The sequence below is a fragment of the Metopolophium dirhodum genome, chromosome 1, assembly GCF_019925205.1.
Source record: "Metopolophium dirhodum isolate CAU chromosome 1, ASM1992520v1, whole genome shotgun sequence".
Lineage (NCBI taxonomy): Eukaryota > Metazoa > Arthropoda > Insecta > Hemiptera > Aphididae > Metopolophium > Metopolophium dirhodum.
The window spans coordinates 64,616,602-64,640,772 of NC_083560.1; the positions used below are offsets into that span (position 1 = coordinate 64,616,602).

The 24,171-nt window shown below is 27.7% G+C and overlaps 1 protein-coding gene and 2 pseudogenes across 1 annotated transcript; 1 reads left to right on the plus strand and 2 right to left on the minus strand.

The window, feature by feature from the left end:
• Positions 1–17: 17 nt before the first annotated feature.
• Positions 18–3,916, minus strand: LOC132935883 (cytochrome c oxidase subunit 5B, mitochondrial-like). The gene is made up of 3 exons (XM_061002519.1): positions 3,638–3,916; positions 2,153–2,226; positions 18–530 (listed from the first exon to the last, which is right to left on the minus strand). The coding sequence occupies exons 1-3, from the start codon at positions 3,738–3,740 to the stop codon at positions 321–323; spliced, it is 387 nt and encodes a 128-aa protein (XP_060858502.1). The 5' UTR covers positions 3,741–3,916; the 3' UTR covers positions 18–320.
• Positions 3,917–7,459: 3,543 nt separating this feature from the next.
• Positions 7,460–14,028, minus strand: LOC132936209 (kelch-like protein 2; annotated as a pseudogene).
• A 130-nt stretch (positions 14,029–14,158) lies between these two features.
• LOC132936035 (ring canal kelch homolog) lies at positions 14,159–21,100 on the plus strand (annotated as a pseudogene).
• Positions 21,101–24,171: the final 3,071 nt, after the last annotated feature.

A 24,171-nucleotide genomic window follows, 5' to 3' on the forward strand; every position in this document is an offset into this window, starting at 1 on the left:
TAATTACCTCACAGATATATACAATAAAAAAACTTTATTTAATTTAATATAATATTTATAATTGATTATTTTACCAAAACTACAAATGACAGTGTTTGCCGAATTAACAATATGAACAGTTAAAGTACTTGAAATACTAAAATATATTATTCTAACATTTTTTTTTTTTCATAAGCCTTATTTATTTTTGTTAAACAATTTAATAACAATTAACTGTTATTGATTCCAAAGATGGACTTTTTAATAACATAACAATTTAACAGACAAAAAATATATCATTTGAAACAGGACTATATACTTGTTATGAAAACATTAATTGTTCATACAAGTGCTTCCTTGAATTCTAATTTATACCAATGGCCACAATAACAACGTTTTGGTTCTCCAGAATATAGCCACATCCATTTGACATGAGATGCGTCTTCTTCACAAACACAGCCAATAATTCTTGCTTCAAAGGCAGATGGAACTAAAGTGGGTTTATCACAGGTACCCACGCCACGTTTTATAGCTTTCAAATTGTATGGATCCTATAAAAGAATTATAATATATGATATTGATATTATAGGAATGTATGGCATAACAAATAATTTGAGGATATTTTTAAGCATAATATAATGTATTCTAAACAAAATATGCATGTTTTAAAAAATATTGCTTTCATTAAAGAAGTTTTTTTTAAAGATAATTTATGCGATGAACTCTGAAATTATTTTTTAATTTTAACGACTTTTTTTTTTTTATAAGTAAATATACAGTGGCATAACCAGAGGTCCACAAGAGCCATAATTTAGATAGGTACTTAAAAATATATGCACAATGTACTTGTTTCTGATTTCATTAGCCCCTCAATTACCTCAATTCTACCCTAAATGAGTATATTACCCAACAATAAAATATTGCTTACTATTTTAAACTTTACAAAACATCACAGATATATTCTAACTGAATTAAATTGTTTTGTTGTTTAAAAAGAAATACAATTACATTATTTTTTTGTTTAAGAAATAAAATGGCTGCTTTTAAATGTTTAAGAAGTATTTATAAGTATAAAATATGAAACTATTTTATTTAAAACAAATTTTATAGAAATTAGTTATATTCATTTGTGTATTAGATTGGTACAATGATAATTATTTTTTAATTTGAATCCAATATAATATTATATAAACAAAATTAAACTTACAATAAACTTTTTTTTTTTATAGCATTGATTCAATTTTAGTAAATAGCAATAATATATTTGTTGCAACAATAATAGGTAATAAAAACATTTTACAATTTGAAACTGTTTACAAAAATGTAGCATCCCCTAAAATGTATATTTGTTTTAGGGGAGCAGTTATTATTAACGAATTTAATGCATAAAAGAAAATAATGTTTGTTTCATGTTTAATTTATATAACTGTATTAAGAAAAAGTAATGTGCAATAAAAGTTGAATGGATTATTATGTAAAGTAACTAAAATTTAAATACTAAATAGATCTAGGTATTTTAACTCTTAAAAAAAGATTTTAACAGATTATTTGGTACTCCATATACCTTACACACATAATTTTTTAAGAAATATTTCATGATTTAAACAAACAAAAGCTTTTTGCACATCTACGAATAATACCCATTGTCCATTATGTACTTTGAAATTGTTATCAATATTTTTAAAACAAAGTTATCAACCACAAGAGTTATGTTCTGTAGAGATTACTTTTGAAACCAAATTGTTTATTAGAGAAAAAAGACTTTCAAGCATTTCAGACATTAATAAATAAATATTTTGATAATTTCCAATTAACGTATGATGTATCTTCTTTTTTTAATAATGGTAACTCTTTACAATTTAATGGTAAATTTTTAAATGCAATAAAATAAATTTATGTTAATTGACAAACATGTAATTTTGGGTTTGTCCCCTCCCCTACATTCATAAATTCTAACTATGCCATGGTAAGTAGGTATTTTTAAGAGTTGATTACATTTTAAGTTAACTTTTTAAATCACACGTGTATTTTGATTGACTTTGAATATTACAGACATTTTTTTCAAGTTAAAAATCTTTTTAAAGTACAGAAAATAATTTTACTATTTATTAAATGATGATATATAATAAGATAACAAAAAAAAATGTTAAACTATACGCTTAAATAAACTTACATCATTTCCAGCTAGACGCAATAGCATTTCTTTTTTTTCAATACCGGTAGCTAAATCCAAAGGATCGGGAAATCCTGAAATAGAAATAGTACAAAAAAATGAAAAACACCATGATTAAAGTATTATTTTAGTTATTTTCAAGTGCCTACAATTGAATATGTTTAAATAAAATAATATATTTTTCTAGTTATATTGGGTACCTAACCTAACGTTTTTTTTTTAGTTTATAACCAACAGTGCCACGGAAATTACTTTTGCTTTCCATGACCGCGAAGCCGTCATTGTTTATTAAATTTAAATAAATGTTACATTTTATTAATTTAATTAACCTAACCTAACCTACATACACAAATTTTTAGTTACTTTTTATAGTTTCAAGACATGTACATGAAAGGTAAAGATCTAAAAAATATAACCTAGCCCCTTGGTAAGTTTTACCCAAATGTTTAATTACTCCAGAAAACTACATGGGAATTATATTCAATGATGTCATGTATTGTCTTCGCTGACAGCCAACAAATCAGTAATACCTAATGAAACTAAAAAATATGATTTATTTTTTAGATTCTGCGCGGAGCGAGGAAGCTGGTGGTTTTTATATTTGATTATTTCAAAAATGTCTACAAATAAAATCTTAAAATAAAAAAAAATGGGTAAATGACAAATGTCGAAATAAGCAAAATATGCTCCATAAAAGTTTCATATTTTAAATTGTTATGTCTTGAAACTAAATATTCTGTGCTGACTTAGCATATTATACAATCAAAAATAATAAATATGCAAATGCATACAAATCTAAATTCTAGTAATAAGTATTAGCAATGTATGATTCTCTCATTGTGTCATTCATGCCATGTTTCATTGTATATTAAATATCAAATTTGCTTATTGTTCCATTATATGTAAGGATTGTAAATTATCTTTTTTCATATATAAAAAAAAATTTTCTATCTAAATAAATGTATTTATTTTTAAAATGTTGTAATTATCTGTAAAACCTGACAGATTCCTGTTGCCCAATAATATTTAGAAATAGAATTTCAAGTCCTTTTGACACCTTTATAGTTATACCACTGAATATTGCTAAAATATTATCAACCTATTCAACCTTAGTAGTTATTATTAAATTCATTACTATCTTATCTAAACGGTATTGATTACAATATTTCAGTTGACCTTTACATAGTTGTATAGGTATTTCTATTATATTATAAATACTTACAGATTTGATACATTGGATACAATGCAAAACATTTTTAGTAATTTTTCTAGTAACTAATAAGATTTTTGTGAAAAGTTACCTAATATTAATAAGCAGTCATATAAATCAATAATTCGAAACAATATCACAATTCATTGATTTTTATAGGTATAATAGCTATTACATAATCTGTAAAGAATTCATGAAAAGGGATAAATATTTTTAATATTACCTAGTATTAATTAAAAATTAAAAATGAAAAATGCATATTTTTGAGTACTCACCTTCATCATTGACTTTGGTGAATTTTGCGGAAGAAGCAGCAAACATTCTACTTGGATTCCTAAAAATGATCTTTGAACTCATAGCTAAGAATTTAGAATTCATTTTTTCGGATACAGTGAAATCTAATTAAAAATGAAAGGACGGGTACAGAGGTAGGTAATAACCGCAATTCAGCGAGCAGTGAAAAAAATTTTTAGGGACTAGTGATGACTGATGACGGTGAAGAATTAACTATTAACAATAAAAATTGAAAAAGCAGGCGCAGCGTTATCAGCAATCCATAGAGCTGATAGAACTTACAGTTCGGCACACCAGCAAGAGGACATAGATTGATAAGAATATCACATGTTTCGCCGAGGCGGGTGTATATAAATTAAAATAATAATTTATGGAGGTAAATAATATATTATTTAACTTTAAAAAAATTACGTATTAATGTAAAAACGTCCTTATTCCATATTGTATATCATAGTTTTTTTTTATTAGTAATTTCGTTTCATGGTCACTGCGAACATTTACACGAAGTCTTACCCACACAACATTTGTCAATCATAACTATTATCAAGATTTAACTTAAATTGGAATTTAAATATTTAAAATTAAAATTTATTTAACTTACTAAGGTTAACGATTATTAAAGATTGACAATCAAACACTTACTTGGTATTTATATTAAATGTTTAATTTTATTTTTGTGTTCATTGAAAATTGACATTCAATCGAAATATTAATTTTTTTATTTTTTAAGGCTTCGATTACAAAAATTATTAGCCTAGTGAAATTTACAAATTTATAACTAAAAGTTTTATACAATATTAAAAAGAGAAAAGAAACATATGATGTATACAGGAGATTTATAGTTTATCGTCTAAACCATTTACTTTAAAAAAATTGAAAATATTGGCGATGTTGTTTTGGTTGAGGGCTTTTTTGAGTGATGTAGGATTTTTAAGAAGATGACATGACGTGAAGATGCAATTTTGGGGTAGTTCATTGGCGCAAATAGGGTGGGGGGGGGCTTGGGGGGACCTAGTCCCCCCAGTTCAAAATCTAGTAATTTGTACTAATTTTTATATTCTGTGGTACTAAGCAATATGGCCTATGGGGAGGGGGGCTTGAGTCCCCCCAAAAAATTTAGTCAATTTGCGCCTATGGGGCAGTTGATGATTATGTGTTCAATTGATAGGGGCATGTTGCATGAGTCGCACATTGGTCTGGGTTCCTTAGTGATTAAGTAAGAATGGGTAATATTGGAGTGACCTATTCTACGTAGTTCTGTTTATTATTATTGGTTCTCTCCTTGGTGCATTTTCCTTGGCCATTTTGAAACTGTTTTTTTGACGTTCCTTAATTTGTTACTGGTTGGAGTGTCGTCCCAGTGGTGTTGCCATGATGTGAGGATACGTTTTAGGACTTCTTTTATCAGGTCTTTGGTGATGGTTTTGTTTGTGGAGGGGGTATGTCCAGAGGTAGCTGCTTCATCCGCCATTACGTCCGCTTTCTCGTTCCCAGGGATACTTACGTGTGATGGGACATTGAGACCCACATGAAATTAATTTAGTTTTTCAATGATGAGATACTTTCTTTGATAAGTTGAATAAGTTCGTTTTGGGGGTATTGGTCTTGAAGTGATATGAGGGCACTAAGAGGATCGCTCATTATGAGGGTAATCGAAATATTATGTGGTTTAATTACGCTTACAAACAATTTATAATACATATTGAAACAAAATTGATTAATGTTTAAATTCAATTGGTAAAAAATATATCTCTTTAATTCTTATAATGTATACCTAACCTATATTATAATAAATAATAATTAATAACATACTATATTACTATGTACCTATAATCAATTTTAATATACAGTTATACCTATATAATACTAGCTGATCCCGTGCACTTTGTTACCCGTAAAAAATGACAACTCTTAAAAAATTATGATTGTACAACTCCTTTTAGGTGTAAGTGTAATTGTAGTAAGTGCAACTCAGGCGCTATGACTATCTGGTAGGCAATGTTCAAAAATTCGATTTGATACATGCTTGTACTTGACCTGCCCGAATAACCAATGGCAACCAATAATACTATAACAAATACTATAATTTATATACTAATTATTTCTCCTATAACCAATGGCAACCATTTATAAACTAAAATTTATTACAGCTAATGGCCATAGTGGCCGAAGCTTAAGATCAATAAAAAAAAAAAAAAAACTAAAATTTCCACCGTAAATCTCAAAATCCCCGTTTAAGCACCTCCCCGGTTGGTAGTAGGAGGGTGAAAAATACTTATTTTTAAACTACCTATTTTCATACCTACCAAATATACAAAAAAAATTCATTAAAATCAGTCAAGCCGTTCCGGAGAAGTTCGTACACTAAAAAAAATTTGTCGATCGTTCAAAAATATTGAAAGTACCTATAGGCTATAATACAAGGTTCCTCATAAGTACGTTATTGTTGTTAGTAGAAATTGAAAAAAAAACGTAAACAACAATATTTTTCCCCAATCCGTATCTATATCTGTGTCCTAAACGAAACATTTCTTGTGAGTTATGGGATATGATGTAAGTAACCACGTACTGTCAGGGGCGATGAAATATAAAATAAATAATAATACACCCATAAATATATTACGTACATAATATACGTTTTTAAAATCATTTGAATGCCAGTAAGGCCACATTTCATTAATCGGCCTTTATCGATTATGTCTTTTTCAAGAAATATTAATTTTTAAATGTTCACCGTTTTAAAAATAAATAAAAAATAAATGAATACATTTTACAACTTTCTTTTATTATTTCATTATTCGTTGCTTTTGAGAGTCCTTACGATACCTGCATGATACTATTACCATTATATCACATATCTAAGTACATAACACACATGTGTTGAAATTTTTTTTTTGTCACGCCTGCACTGAAAGTTTAGTTTTTGATAGCGGTTGAAGCGTTGGAAAGCGTCCTTTTTCCGTCCAGCAGACGGTAAAGTGGGAATCCCTCCTAATAGTGCCGGGCGGTAAAGTGGAAACCACAAAAGTGCTGCGCGCACATTTCACGCGCGACGCGCGTATACCCTGCACAGACAGTCACTGAAATCTATACCCACGGGCCACGGTCGTCGGTTCCTTACAAATTATAAACTTTTGGTTACATCTCATAATCATATTATAACCTCTATGCGTGACGCTTAAAATAAATAAAACCAAATCGTTTCATTCATGAAATATATTGTTGTCGTATAATTATAGTCTAGTTGTTGCATAGATCTCTGCATTACTTTTGCCGTTATCGATGAATTTAGAGGCGTGACAAAAAATAGTATGTGTGGCTCGTGTGGGGAAGGCAATTTCAGTCTTGGGCGAAATGCGGACTTCGTCTACGGCTCGTGCCGCACACGTCGCCCGCGACTGAAATAGCTCACTTCCCACCCTTGCCACACAATATACTATTAAGGTTGAGAAAAATTCACACTATAGAAAAACAGGTAGGTGAAAAGGGCATTAAAAAAAATGTGTACCCAGGGCAGCAAAATCCTAAATACGCCACTGCCTTCTACCTAAAATTAAATTAAATTAAAATAAAAAATGAGATAATTGTGTACCCGTCTAGTACAAAGTAGGTATCCTCATGGGTCGTTGTAACGGATGTGTTAAATTTAAATTCAATGATATAAAATAATTGTATAAGTAAGAAAAACGATTCTGATCGACGACGGCCCATAGGACTATAATATAACAACCAAGTTATTTTACTATTAGGCATTTTGCATTTAGGTATTAGCGTACTACATTAGAATAAATCCTTTTGTCCTTACAACTATGTTTTTATTTATTTTTAAGATTTGTTTACAATATGAAATACTTGTGAGAAATCTTGTTAATTAATTAACTTATTTTTTCAATCCTTAGCCATACAGTTTGAACATATTATTATACATTTTAATTTTTAAGCTACAAAATAATTTGCTCATTTTCAATTCAATGAATTTTGTCAACATTTTCACTTTAAATCTTAATAAGGAAAATAACTAAAAATAAAGAAAATTGAAAATAAACATTTGTGGTGATTAAGCCATGTGTAAAAACAGTACATTTGTGAAAATTTCAAGTAGGTACTTATAGTTTGAGTGTACATAAACGCACGAAAAAAAAGTTGGGTAAGTAGATGTCACTCTGCTGTACAGTGGGTACAAGTGGGTCACTGAATAATGGATGGTATTTTTACAATTTTTTTTTTCAAGTTGTCTTAACTGTTTTTGTGTAGTTCCCGCGAAGATGGTAGTAACTGCATTTTATTGTATATAACGTCTTTGATTGTTTTATGCGACTATCAGTTTTAGCGGGAATTACACAAAATAGGTTATGACAACTTAAAAAAAAAAAAATTTTGTGAAAACAGAGATACGACCTTCTTCGCTGCGGCGGGTAATATAATACAATCTAAATTTTAAACCCCAAATAAAATCAAGTTAAATTATAAAAAACATTTTCATAGAACAATACACATGTTTTATCATAAACTATACATAATTATGCCCATATTACTACCAATAATGAGACCATTATGCTAATTAGTTATAACGTGATGGTCTATCAACAACTACTCCACCATAAATAAGTTACATAAGTTACAATAATGTTGTATTTTTGTAAAATCATATTTAAGGATATTATCCTTATTAGTTAGTATAAACATTTTAATAACTCAGAAACTACCTACTCATTAGAATTTTGATTTAGATACATCAACATTATAAGAAAATTACCCTCTAAATACTTTGCAGTGAAAAAGGGGAGGGCCCTCAGTTTAAAATAAGAAGTTTGTACCGCCACCAGAAAGTCCTTAAAAGTTCCGGTTACACATGATTCATAAATATTATTTTCAAATAATAACAAAATAACTTAAATAGTTATTTTTTGTTTGAATACCTAATTCTGTTCAAATTTAACTTAAAATATCTATACAAAAAAAGAATGTCTGCATATTTTTTTAGATTTTATGGTTACAATATAAACTACATAATATGAGAAACATTGTTTTAAATTTTCAATGTTTAGCTACAAAAATGGAACATTTTATACATTTTTAACTACAAAATAATTTGCATATTATCAATTATATAAATGTTATCTAAATTTGAATTTGAAATACTTATAAGAAAAAGAACTAAAAAAATGAAAACATAAATAAATAGCACAACGGGTTGACATTTTATGATCTATATAAAATGAAAAAATTAAGATTTGATGAAAATGTCTAGTATTTATGGTTATTGTGTATACAAAAAAAAAAATCATTAAATTGATCACTCAACATTTCTTGTGAACAGAATGTAAAAGATGTACTGTAAATAGTAAATTATATTAGATTTTGCTGATGTACATGCTAGAATATAATTAGCTTTCTAGCTTATTTATTAATTTTATAAATAATCAATTTAAATAATAATAAAAAAATATTTTTATCAAGCATTCACAAAAACAAAAATATCAAGAACAATACACGTGTTATCATAAATTACACATAAATATGTTTATAATACTATCAACAATGAGACTATTCTGTATTATACTGATCAATTATAACGTGGTGGCCTATCAACGACAACTCCACCATAAATTAGTAGTCCACTTCTTGACGATGTCTCCACTGTCCAAGTATTGGTGATTGGGTTGTAAATTTCTACATTATCAACAGTAGATACATCAGTCTCTCCGCTCATAACATACAATAAACCATCTAATACAGCTACTCCTAAAAAAAATTTTATTTATATTCAAAATATTATTAAAGTTAATCCTAAAAAAAAATCATTATTTTAGTTACCAGGCTTAAAACGGAAAAAATTTATATCAGCTACAGGTGACCAAACTCCATTGGCACACTCAATTGGTCTATAAACCACTTTATACAACACTTTTAAGATCCTTTCCATTATAGCCGCCAATATCATACATAAGACCGTTCAAGACTCCTACACCAACACCTTCACGCGATTCAGACATATCTGAAACTCGTGTCCATGTGTTAAGTGTAGGATCATAATATTCCACAGAATTAAAACTTTCATTTTTAACAGCACCTCCAACCTACAAAATTTAATTAAATTTAATGTATTATAAATTAAAAATAAATAAATAATATAATTAGACAAGGCGTATAAACAATTATTGAGTATACCAACACCCAAATTATATCTCGCAATTGCCATACTTGACACCATTCGTCATTTTTAAATACTAACATCAAATACCTCTACACTGTTTAATGGACTGTCCACTTCACCTCCACCAATCTAGAATTACAAAATTATACATATATACATTATACTTATAATTAAAGACCGGATTTTGCATGAAATGCATGTTGCTATTTTTAAAATCATACAAATGCAGCTAATGAGAAGTCATATATCATTATTTGATTGATTCAATTGACTTTGTTGCATGATCTGCATATTTTTGCATATTTTAACAAAAAAGTATACAATTTACGACCTTACGGTCCAAAAATGTGTTGAGTACAAAAAAAAGAAAGAATAAATGTAAATATAAAAATGTTTATAAAATTAAAATTAAATAAAAACTGAAATTTTATTTTGTATATTTTTTTTTTGCATATTTTGACTTTTATTAGTGCAACTTTGAATGCATATTTTACATTTAAAAAACATATAAATCTGGTCTTTATTTATAATATAAATGTTTTTACATGAATTTTATAATAAATATATGATCTAAAGTCTAAAATTATGGGTTTGGAAAAAAATAGTTAATTTTTAGATTAAATAAGTAGTCCAAATGATATATTCTGTCAGTAAAACTTTTATACAATCATTTAAAATTTTAAAATGTATATTATAATTTATACCGAATTTATTTTAAAATTTATATCTTTAATATTAAAAATAAAAATAATTTAGTGCACTATTTAGAATTGTTAGGGCATTTTAAGTTTTTTTAGAGCATTAAATAATAGTTATAATTATCAACCCAGAAAAAGTCAAGGGGGGGTACTGCCACTTTTTGCCCCCCCTCTTTGGACGCCCTTATTCCTAACTATTATTTTCCATACTTAAATATACATTTGTTAAACCACCCATTAGTTTATTACTGGGTCCTAAACATGCAATAGATCTTGGTTTCCTTTTTTTAGCTAAAGAAGAATATTTTTATATTTTTATAGTATTAATTATTAAATCTCTTTTTATTAGTTTCAATACTATGATAACTTTCTGAATACCTATATATTATTAATATAAAAATATTTGTAATACTTGTTATACATCTGATAGGTGGTTTTATTATTTTTATTATATATTATTTGTTATTTATAAATATACAATATAGGCGTATGGGTGTAGCAAAATTTACATATTGTGCTTATCTGCAAAAATGTTTGGGTTGATTGGTCTGTTGGCTGCAGCGTTGTACAAGATACAAATGCCTGGTCATTATTTAATATAAGTACATGTGTTGTTTTACTCCTACATTCATAGATAATAGAGATTTTATACTAAATAAAAAAAAACATTAAATGCTGTAGGCTGAAACAGTAAACGTTATTTTTCTACAATTGTGCTATAAACTCATATATCAATAATTATTTATATATTATATACTGTTCAAGAATAGTCAATTACACACTACTTTCAATCCATAACTATCTATATAGTTATGGATTACTATTAGTTATAATATTACTTTACATTAATATGTAAGCTCTTTGTGTTATGTTGATCTCCATACAATAACTATTATCAATATTGCAGTTTTCTTACATTTTCTTCAAATGGAACAGCAAGGTCATTACAGGAGATAATCTTCACCACATCTTCAGAAGATAAAGATAGAAAATCATCACTTTTAACCACTTCTCTGAAAATAATTGTCATTATATTATAATGCATTGCTAAAAAATATTGAGAATTAAGCTAATTATATCTTACAAAAAATGTTTTTTAATGAACGCTTCAGAACTTGATAACAATTACGTACAGTTATGTAAGTCAGCTAACACTCTGATACCAAGACAATTCGATGAATCCAGTTGTTTTTTTAAAAACTCAGCAGATGCGCCATTTACAAAATCTAACTGTAAGATGTTTGCCGCTGGCAATCAAACCTTGAGATATCAACAATAATACATTTAAAATAATTTGTTATTAGTTGATTACAAATCAAATTTTAAATTATACATGTACATTTTCATTTATGATGATAATTTCGCCCTTAAAAATATTAAAATTATTTATTAAAAATAAAAATGTGTAACTGATGTTTATTTTGAATGAAGCTAAAATCCCCTTTAACATACTTGCGTACAGATTGCAAATCTTCTAGTATTCCGACAGAGTAAGAGTTATTTCTAAAATTGGTTGGTTCACATTCTTTGAATGTCAGAACTTTCTTTGGATCACTTTCACTTGATGAAGTCTGTAAGGTATCCATTTCTTTCACCGACCTAACACCTTTGAAATTATTTTAAAAATTGTAATACATTTTATATCATCATTCATCATTAAGACTTAATACTACATTTTAGTATAGAAGCTGTAAAGACCAGCAAAATATCTATTGCTGTTAAAAATTACTAAGTTATTATAAATAACTTTAAATATAAATAAGTGTTGAAATAAATATTAAGCAATTATTATTTATGTTCATTGTTCCTAGATTGTAGATTGAATGTGCATAATGCCATGCGTGTCCATTCAGTTATTTTTTTGCTCTAATACTATAAGTAACAGGCCATTTTTAAATTATTACTAGACTACAATAATATACCTACTTACGTATCTGTTGCAGTAAGTAGATGATAAAATCAAAAATAAATACAATGAATGTTATTTTTTGTATTATTCATTATTTGTTACAATATCACTTTTATCAATTTCTTCTCGGTAGTTATATACTCATGCGGTATCACAGCAAAAATATATTTAAATAATAATAAAAAAAATTACAATATAATACTGATTCTATATAACTAAATGAGATATAAAAATTATAATACATATTGGCGCTTCAATTTTATCAGACTTAGGTCACTATTTAAAATTTTTTTAAATAATTGACAATTTTCTGAGTTTAATAATATATTTCGTAACTGGTTAGTATAATTATATTAACATTTATTATATTAACATCTAAAAATAATAATAACATTCTTGTTCATATAATTTTCACCAATTTTTCTCAGACAATTTACACATCTGTACAAAATAAAAATATAACTATAGCCTATAGGTACTATTTAGACTAAATTGTATTAAGGTTAGTTTTGTTTAAAAGTATTCTAGTTATAACTTGGACCATTGTTGAATAAAAGAAGCCCAAGTTGGACTAAAACTGTTAAACATAATTTAAAGAAATGTATGCAGGATTATAATAATTTATAATATAGAGTAGTACATTTTACACACATATTTTTTATTATCAATTTTTAGGTCCATGTCCCAGGCACTGCCCATTCATTATTTGGAAATTAAACCCAGGGCTTTCGTTTGTGCTCGATTCATTCCAAAGTTATAAGCAATTTATTTAGTTAAAGCACAAACCAGAACAAACGGAGCACAAACAAAAGGCGTTTGTCCGGATCGGATATTCAATGATTTTATTTAGCATGTACCCGGCACCGCCCAAGGTAAATCGCTAATAATTTAGGAATGAATGGAGCACATTTAAAGGAATTGCAGCACAAACTAAAGGCGTTTGTCCGGATCGAATATTCAATGTTTTTATTTAGCATGTCCCCAGCACCACCCAAGGTAAATCGCTTATAACTTAGGAATGAATCGAGCACAAACGAATGGAATTGAAGTACAAACCAGCACAAACAGAACATAAACGAAAGCCCTGGGTTTAATTTCCAAATAATGAATGGGCGGTGCTGGGAACATGCACCTTCAATTTTTATATAGGTATAACATCTCATTCAATGAGTATTAAGGGGAATACGACGTGTATATCCCCGGCCTTAGTGTAAGTTTTGGGGGTAATATAAGATTAATTAATAAATATGAATATACATACGTTTAAAATTTGATGCTGCGACACTGTCTACCAAATGATTTTAAAATATATAACATTTTAAATATCGTTAAGATAACAACACATATATATTGTGATCAAATAATATTTTTGCCCATGGACTAAGATATACGTCCTTACTCCTTACTCCTTAGTCCGTGTTTTTACCCCAAGTTGGCCCGTTTGAGGGTAGTATTATTTTATTACACTCGTGAGTCGTGACTCGTCGGTAGTCGGCACAGATATATACTACTATTGTATACTATTTTATATTTGCATTATTGTAGGCATGTCGCATATTATGTTCTGCGGCAATACGCACGCTTGAACACAATGAACACAGTAGTACAGTATAGTCACACTCGCCTCCATAGATAACGAAGACTTTATTTATTATTATCTAAGCACGCCACACACCGACCGGTCGATCGAAGATCGTCTGATAATAAATAATAATATTATATTTCTGTGCTAAGAAAATATAATAATATTAGTATTTAGTGTAATGCTAAGAAAGCCTAAAATCATTGAGTAAATAATTTATCTTACACACGCTCGCACGGAAAGTATAGTGTTTAGTATACAACTATAATACATACGTGTTTTCGGTTAATTGTATTATTAATTGACAATATTGACAATATTTTACCTATATGTATCGAAATACCGTTGTTTTTTCTTTTCATTATTACTGGACACCGCGACGCCTTCAAATCCATATCGTTCGCACGCACGGGTGTCGCAAGCTCATTTTGTAGCCGCGGACAGTGGACTCGTGGTCACTCGAGTCGTTACTCAATACTCAGTTGACAGTCACTGACCACTGTTCAACTGCTGTCACTAGCGACTCATTTTAAGAAATACAGGTATACTTAGTTAGGTATTGAAAACAACTTTGTTCTGCTATAAATGCCATTTTGTTACTTTACCGGACACCCTTTTCTCTGAAAACGATGGCAAAGTGAGAATTTGGCGGCTAAACTTAGTTTTGATGTTATGGCAGTTGTAAATTTGACGTTAACGATATTAGCACCAGCTGGCGCTATCGTTCAATTCGATCTTACCTATTAATAAAATATATGGGTATATAGACAAAAATTATTGTAGTATATGTTTCGAACATACTACATAATTTCACTAGCCATATTGTCATAGTATAATTTATAAATCGGAATATGGTTAGATATGACTGTAACTTATGTCTGATATGAGAATGATCATCATTAACTCCGTATTATTCATTTCAATAATTATTAAATTTTAATAAATCTAACTTAAAAATTAATAGTTTTTAACAGCAGTATTATGTTGATTTTTAACACATCTTAGGTAATTAAATTTAGTTTTAACACAATGATTCACAATCCCAATTTTTAAAATAGGTATTTTCATAGGTGTTTTGTCAGTAAAATAAATGGATACCATTCAGGCTTCATCATGTGACAGTAATCCAAAGCAAGTTATGACATCCAAAAAATGTGAACCGACAAATTTTAGAAATCACTCTCACTCTGTCAGAATAATAGAAGGCTTACAATCTCTACGCAAGTATGTTGATGGTGATTTTACCTTCATTCAAAATAAATATAAGTAACACATTTTTGTTTTTAGAAATGAAGTTTTATGTGATGTTAGATTTGAAGCTGATGATGGTGAAATTGTCATTGGGCATAAAAATATTTTAATAGCAGCTAGTCCATATTTCCGTGCAATGTTTAGTAATTTTGATGAAAGCAATAAAGATCTTATTAATATAAGAGAATTGGATTCCTCTATTTTACAACTATTAGTAGATTATATCTATACTGGAGAGATTATAGTCTCAAAAGAAAATGTACAGGTACAATTAAATATTTGATTTGATATAGACTTCAAACATCATAAATTTTATGTGAATTATTGTTGATTTCTAAGGTGTTGTTACAAGCTGCAAATTTCTTACAGTTAGATTTTGTTACTGGTGCATGTGTTAAGTTTTTACAAAAAAAAATAGATCCATCAAATTGTCTTGGAATCAAAGCATTTTCTGACTTACTTAACTGTACGGAATTGTTATTAATTTCTGAAGCATTAATAAAAAAACAGTTTTGTTATGATAAAAATAACTTATTTCTCTATATCAGTCAATATTTATTTATACAAATAATGATTATTATTTTCATAGAAGTAGTTAATGGTAATGAGTTTCTTTCTTTATCTTCTGAAGGTTTAGTAAAGCTTATTTCCTGTAATGACCTTGCTGTTCCATTTGAAGAAAAAGTAAGGAAACTATAATTGGTAATTTGTATTTTAATATTTCGTTTAGAAAATCAACTTAAAAAGATCAGGCCAGTGGGTACTGCTCTAGGTGTCTTGAGGGATCCTTGTAAAAAATGTGATATAATATTTGACTTCAATGATTTAAAATCAATGTTTATGAAATATAATTGTGAATGACTGTTTAATAATATTACCAAGTATGATATTGTTATAAAAATAATCCATTTTCCCATTAGACATTAATCATACTGCATTACTGCAATAACTTTTATTATGTTTGCTAAAAAATTTGCATTTGAAAATATCTTTGTGTGTATACAATGCAATAATATATTTTAAAAGTTTCAAGAACCCTCAAATAGTGTTTTTAAATTATAACAATGTAAAATTTTTATCCTTAAGCTTTTTGACTGAACAAATTCAGTTTTATTGACAGTTATCGAAAACAATTTCTTATTTCAAATGTCAATAAATAGCACAAAGAGAGTTTAAATATTTTGAAAATGATAAAATAAACAATGGGTTCAAGTATTATGTATGTATTTGTATCAACCTATTTATTGTAAACTAGGTATAATTGTACAAAGCATTAATCATCTGATGAAATATTTTAAAAGAATAATTGGAAAAGGGTAAAAATCAAAAATATCAGTTTTAAGACAATTATCAGATTTAATATAAATTGCCAAATAATAATAAAAATGAATCATAAATTTGGATATTGTATTGCTTATGCTCCCCCCTTAAAATATATTCTTTCACAAATATCAGTTTTTTTTCACCATAATATTAAGATATTAAATCTGACATCTGTTGTTATTGGCACTAAAACAAATTTAAAAGAAATATTTGGCAATATAATATGATATAATGCTGAAATTAATCACAAATATTAACTAAGAGTTTAAGAATACAACAACAATGGCAACAGTAAAAATCATCATATATATTTTATTTAAAAATCACAAATATCAGTTTTATGACAATTATCAAATTATAAAATTAAAATACCAACAATATAAATTAGCAAATAATAATAATAATGATAATAAGTCCCAATTAATATGAATATCGTATAGTATATTATGCTATAGCTGTTAAATATTCGGTTGTCCCCACTTAAAATATATTCTTTCACAAATATCAGTTTTTATTAGTATTTTTCACACAGTAAATAATAATCTGTATTCTTTGGCATTCACAGACTAACCGGAAATGCAGCATACAGAACAAAGCAGCTAATTTTTTACAATCAACTATATAAGTTTAATTTTAATCAGCTAATATTATGAATTCTATGCTACATAGGTTGTTGTTATTACAGTTGCTATAATATATAATTCGTAATTTTGGCTAGGTACCTATTTGTTGTAAACTAGGTATAATTGTACAATGTATCATTTACCTAATGAAATAATTGTTTCAGTTCCATTTTATCAGCTTGTTATTAATATTGAATTCCTTGTCGTCCCCTACTGTACTTGGTGGCTATAACTTTCACCGCCGAGTCCTACAGACAATTCAATAGGCTCAAAAATGTTACAATGATGCTCATAAACTTTCTACTGCACGTTTATATTGTTTATATTTAAAAATAACAAATAATATATATTATAACCTTATAGATGGAGGTTTTAACAATTATAAAAAATATTTTAATATTAATAATACATATTATACAAAAAGTTATGAAGGCATTGATGCTAATAAGAACTGATTTAATGACATAAAAATATAATTATTAGTTATTACACAAAAAGATTGTCATAAAAAGAAGGGGATACTTAATAACCTGAAGAATTATTATATTTATGGTATAAGCATACACTAATGAGTGGTTTAACAAATTATTATGTTTTAATTTAGTTTTAAATATTTGAATGTGTTTAGGTATTTGAATGTGTTATTAAATGGGTAAGACATGATTTGGATCAGAGAAAATTTTTTTACCAGAATTAATGGAACATGTACGTTTGCCATAATTAGCATCAAGGGGTGATGTATTAAATAATGTCGTTGAAGAACCTCTTCTAAAGAATAGTCCTAAATGTATGTTTTTTTAATAAATACGTCTTCATTATGTAATTTAATATTTTATTAATTATTATTTAAATGTTTATAGGTAAAGATTATATGTATGAAGCATTACAATTTAATCTACTTAAGTCAGTTCAGCATTTCACCATTCCGCAGACAATTTGGTGTAAACCCAGGCAGTTTGGAGATTCAAAAAAAGTATGATTCCGTTTTGATTAATTTATTTTCACAATAATTTTATCAATTTAATTTTATAAGGTTATTTTAATGTTCAATTGGTCTGATACATTGCCAATGTGTTATACAGAATGGTATGACCCAGCAACCAAACTACGTGAGAAAGCATCAGGGATAAATGATTGTCGTCAGACAGCTGGTTTTGATGTAATAAGTTATCAATTTGTGTTTGCTGTGTGAGATGTAAATGGATCAAGTTCAAAATCTGTTAGTATGCTTGACGTATCTTTAGAATCACCATCTTGGGCTCCAATGGTCGACATGGCAGTAAAACGAAAAGAATTAGGAGTTGGTGTATTAGATGATTGTATATATGCAGTAAGTTAAACCAATATTTTAATTATTTTATACTTTTAGTATATATTATTTTTTAATTATAGGTTGGAGGACGCGACGGCAACAGTGCTTTAAATAGTGTAGAGGTTTTTGATGTCAATATTTAAAAATAGAGAATGGTGTCTAGTATTACAATTGAAAGAAGGGATTTGGGTGTTGGTGTACTCAATAATCGTCTATATGTGGTATAATAATTATATTATTTCTTTATTTTTATTTTATCATACATTTCATTGAATTGAATTGTGTAGGTTGGAGGTGCTAATGATAAAACAGTTTGAAATCCATGGAATATTATAATCCCATATTTGACACGTGGTCACGAGTTTCAGATATGTCTGAATCGCGTCAAGGTGTTGGTGTAGGAGACTTGGACGGTCTTATATATGCTATTAATGGCTTTGGTGGAAATTACCTTAAAAGTGTAGAGGTTTATAGACCGAGTGATGAAGTTTGGTCTTCTGTAGCTGAAATGGAAATTGCTGATTTCGTCCTGGTAACTACAGCAGTTATATTTTTTAGGACAGCCTTTGTAAAAATGTATTGAATTTAAATTATATTTTGATATTGTAGGAGGAGTGGTATTAGATGGTTTATTGTTTGTTATTGGTGGAGAAATTGAAACATCTATTGCTGATACTGTAGAAATGTACAACCCCAACACCGATACTTGGACCATGGAGAAATTGTCAAGAAATGGACAAAGATAAAAAGTTCACTGTGGAACAACACGTGTCACGTTAAAAGCATATACATGGTATTGAGCGCAAAAATTTACAGACTGAAAAATCAAAAAGTCAAAGTTTACTGACACAACCATCCAGAAAATGTACATTTAATTATGATTTGTGTCAAGCGCTTTTATTCCGTTGAATAAATTATCCAACGACTGTTTTTGTAACTTTTTGGAAAAATATACAAGAAAGAGTATTTCCGTCGAATCGACATTGAGAAAATCGTATGTTGCCCAATGTTACGAAAAAACAATGAACAATATAAAAAAGTATTGTGAAAATAAAAAACTGTGGATTTCTATCGACGAAACCACATATGCGGAAGACCGGTACATCGCGAATGTTATTATCGGTGCGTTAGAAATTGGATGCCCAGGAAAAATATTTTTACTTCACACAGAAGCACTAGAAAAAACTAATCATACCAGCATTGCTAAATTATTGGATAAAGCACTTCATCTTTTGTGGCCTCAAGGGATTAAATACTACAATATTTTGCTGTTTTTGAGCGATGCAGCGCCATTTACCATGGTAAAGGCTGGTAAAGGCATAAAAATAATGTACTAAAAAATGGAACATGTCACCTATTTGGCTCACGAATTACACAGGGTTGCAGAAGAAGTTCGTAAATGTTTTCCTAAAGTTGATCAATTAATATCTAACGTAAAAAAATGTTCTTAAAGTGTCCGTATTCAATTTTTTCGAGAAAAGGCACCGAATATTTCATTACCACCACAGCCTGTATTAACTAGATGGGGGACGTGGCTAAGTGCCGCAAATTATTATTGTGAACACTTTGAGACTTTAAAAGAAATAATACTTGGTTTAAATAGAGAAGACGCTACATCGATTGACATAGCTCAAGATCTCATGGACGATTGTGATTTGAAAAGTGACTTGATATACATTTACTCTAATTTTGGAACATTGAGTGATTCTATAACTCAGTTAGAAACATTTGGGCTTAGTCTTCACCATTCAATAAAAATTGTACAAGATGCAGAAAATAAAATTCAACAAGCAGAAAATAGAGTAGGACAAGATATAGAAAAAAAAATTAAAATCCGTTTTGGATATAAAATACGGGCTTTAAAATAGTGACAACAATTCCAAAAATTTTGAATGGTGAAAAAGTGTTGAACCAAAACTTTCCAGACGACCTCAATATTTCCGATATTGCTCATCAATTTGCACCTATTACATCTGTAGATGTAGAAAGAAATTTCTCAAAGTACCTATAAGAATTTACTTTCAGACAATCGCAGGTCATTTACTATGGAAAATATCAAACATGCACTTATTGTTCAATGTAATATGAATATTTTTCAGCTCTATATAATATAGAATTTAGAATATACAAATATGAAATAATAAATCAACAAAAATAATATGTTTTTCTTTAATTCTAAATGTGTAATCAATGTATTGTTTCTAATCATCTATAACCGAACACGTTTAAAAGAAGAAAAAATATTTTTCATAATTTCATTGAAATATTTTAAGAACTGTGAAATTTTCAATTTTAAAATATTTCAAGTGAAATTTTTCAAACTTAGAACCCTATTCTTATCTATGCAACTAATTGTCATTAGTATGAAATAATTGCAGAAATCATCGATTAATCGATGATGCATTATTATCAAGTGTAAGGGCCCAAAACTCATAGCTTTACGCCTCCGCGATTGTAATTCATAATATTATTTCCATAGAAATTGTATACAATAATATTTATTTATTATTAAGTAGGTATACGCCCAATTATTATGTGGGCTCAGAACAGTGTTATTTTTCAAATTGTACAAACAAAAATAAAACACGCAACAACATATTAATATACTTATATAGGTAAATCTTAAATATTTCATATAGGTACCGATACAATTAAATGAGGGATTTTAACCTGGTTAAGTTGTCATTATCAGAGTTATCTGAGATTAACATCCTGTTGATTGGAACGAATAGAGTCTATAATAGAGTCTGGTTAATGGACTATAATTTTGAGTACCTAGGTGTATAGAACGTTTTTGACACACGAACATTAGTTTGAGGGACGTTTAAAGGTATTTGGCTAAGTAATTCAGGACATATAATTATAGAATTAAGTACAGAATATTTGTACAACTGAATCATATTATCATATTGTAGTTTCCATCCTTTTTTTTCAAGTGACTTCTCTTACTTCCTCGATAGTTTTGATGGTCTTCAATTGAAGATGGGATAGTACTCTCAAAAATCGAAAACTCGTTCAATTTTACTAATTAACCCAGTTTGATGAGGATCATATACCAATATTCAGGCCTCCACACGAGCTTAAACTGGGTGAGGCCTAGTAATCTTTTTTGATTTTAAATTAAATAAAAAAAAATAATATACATGTGAATATTATGGTTTGGAACATCAGTACATAACCTACATAATATGCGTAAGAGTGCCATTTAGGGCGATGGCAGCAGGTGCGTGGCCAGGACTTTTTCGAAGGGAAGTTTTTATTTTTATTTACACTATTTTTTTTTTTTTTTTTGGTGGGGGGGGGGGGTTATTGTGCTTCATAAGTTAATGAAATAATACTATGTATTATACTGTCATTACTCTTTATTAGGTTAATAATGATAGATAGCTCTCGGCCGACCTGGTAGCTGCATACAAGGGTACATAGTATACATACCTATGCGATATGCCTATAAAAGCTTAAAAATTGTGTATTAGATTGCTATGTTATGTTAAAATATTATGCGTATTGCATCTAAGTAACAAGTTTTTTTTTATAAAGTTGTTAACTGATAAATAGTTAGGTACCTCAACACCTCGTATCTAATTGTATAGGTAGACCTAAATATATAAAAAAAAGGTTAGTAAGTAGATGTTTTTATTGTATAAAACAAATCTAAAACGAAAAAAAATCTTAATAAAAAACCTATATATTGAATAAAAAAATATAAATTTGATAAAAATTCTATATTTAACAATAAAATGTCTATATTGATGTAAGCAAGGCTGGGAAAGTTAATGTTTTTTTTTAAATCGGTAAATTTAAGTTAATATGCACCAATAACAAAAAGTTGAAAGTTAAAAGTTAATTTAACTATAGGTTAACTCAGTTAAGTTAAAAGTTAATACACACTTTTTGTTAACTTTTTATTAAGTTAAAAAAATGTTAATTTGTTATACAACTCTAGCGCACTTTATTTTTTTCCAACCCAAAACTAAATTATATGATGTAGTGTTAATACTTCATACACGTTAGATTCGAATGATATACATTTTTAACTTTTAACTTTAACATTTATAACAATCAATACATATTTTTTGACATGTAAACGAAATAGACTAAAATAGTGAAATATTATAAAATTAAAAACAAAATAAATTAACTTAACTTACTTTTTAAAATTAAAAATTAAACTGTTAATTTCACGTTAATTAAGAAAGAAATTTAGTAAGTTAACAGTTAATTTAATGAAAAGCAAAAAGTAACTAGTTAAGTAAAAAAGTTAAATAAAATTAACTTTTTAACTTAACTTTAACATTTTAACTCGTTAGTACAGTACCTAGGTTGATTATTAAAATCAAGTCATATTTGTTAAATAGGTATTTATAATTATAATATTATAAAGATTATAAAGACAATATCGATGTACCATAATATGTAATGGTATGAATACCTATGTTAATAATCAGATATTTTTTCCTAAAAACTAAAAAAACTTAATTGTGTACATATAAGTACTAAATAATAATAAACGGAATTCGAAAGTTATAATTACATTTATAATTATTATTAATTTATATATAAAAACACGCCAAGTAGCTTTTTACATACGTATAAAAAAATTATAATTTAAGTTCCTCAGAGAAATTAATTTTTTTTATAACTTTTATGAATAATATATTTTATAAATCAGTATTATAAATTATTTTTGAGTTAGGTGTTATAGTTAATTAATAATTTGTAACATTGATAAATAAAAGTAATTTAAAAAAAAATGCCTGTGATAAATGAAATAAGGTACTCCCATCGGAAAATCAGATTTTCCGGTGATTGGGTGAAGTTGAGAATTTGAAAATTGGTGTTGAAAATTGTTGCAAATCAGTTGCAAAATATTGGCACTAGTTTGAAGTCGATATCTCAAAGTGGGGGTGCCAACTGAACGGACGTCGTACAAATTTTATTGATATAGAAAAAAAATAAAAAAATAGATATTTTAAATTGTCCGTAAACAGCTCAAAACAAGTCAAAATATTTTGAAAATTTTATCAAGAATAGGAATTGATAAAATAAACATATGATAAAAGTCTCAAGGGTCTACAATCATTCGTTTTTGAATTACAATAAAATAAAAAAATCACTACATGAGAAATCGAGTGTATATCTGATCAAACTGTCCACATAATCATTTTTACCTCTTGGTGTTTAGACGTAAAACATTTGTTTTGCCAGAAAAACCCATACACTTGTGGGTTAGAAATTTTTTTTTTTAGTTTGTGTCATTTTTGAAAAAAATATTCGTGATCCAACAAAGGGACTTACAGCCTAAGATTATAAAGATATAATTGTGATACAAGTGGTACTCTATGTATTTTGGAAAATCAAACCGATGTGGATTAGAAAACAGTTTAAGCAATTTTTATTAAAGACATGTAGTTCTAATTTTTATGATTTTGTTTACCTACATATTATTTAAATGAAAAATAAAGGTTTTAACTATTTTTTTGTTATTTAAAATTTGTTATTCTTAGGGACTTATAACTTTTTCTTATTATGCTTACATTATTATTTGAAAAGCATATTTCAAAAAGTTAATAGCTAAAATATGAAAAACTAATTAAACTTAAATTAAATATATATTATAATCCATCAATTATATATAAATAAATATACAAAAAAATAAA

What these genes read in the sequence shown, in the direction of transcription:
- LOC132935883 (XM_061002519.1), bottom strand. Translation starts at nt 3,740, where the DNA reads ATGAATTCTAAATTCTTAGCTATGAGTTCAAAGATCATTTTTAGGAAT. An exon ending in CACCAAAGTCAATGATGAAG is followed by an intron (nt 2,227 to 3,637) that starts GTGAGTACTCAA and finishes TTTCTATTTCAG; the next exon opens with GATTTCCCGATCCTTTGGAT. An exon ending in TGCGTCTAGCTGGAAATGAT is followed by an intron (nt 531 to 2,152) that starts GTAAGTTTATTT and finishes ATTCTTTTATAG; the next exon opens with GATCCATACAATTTGAAAGC.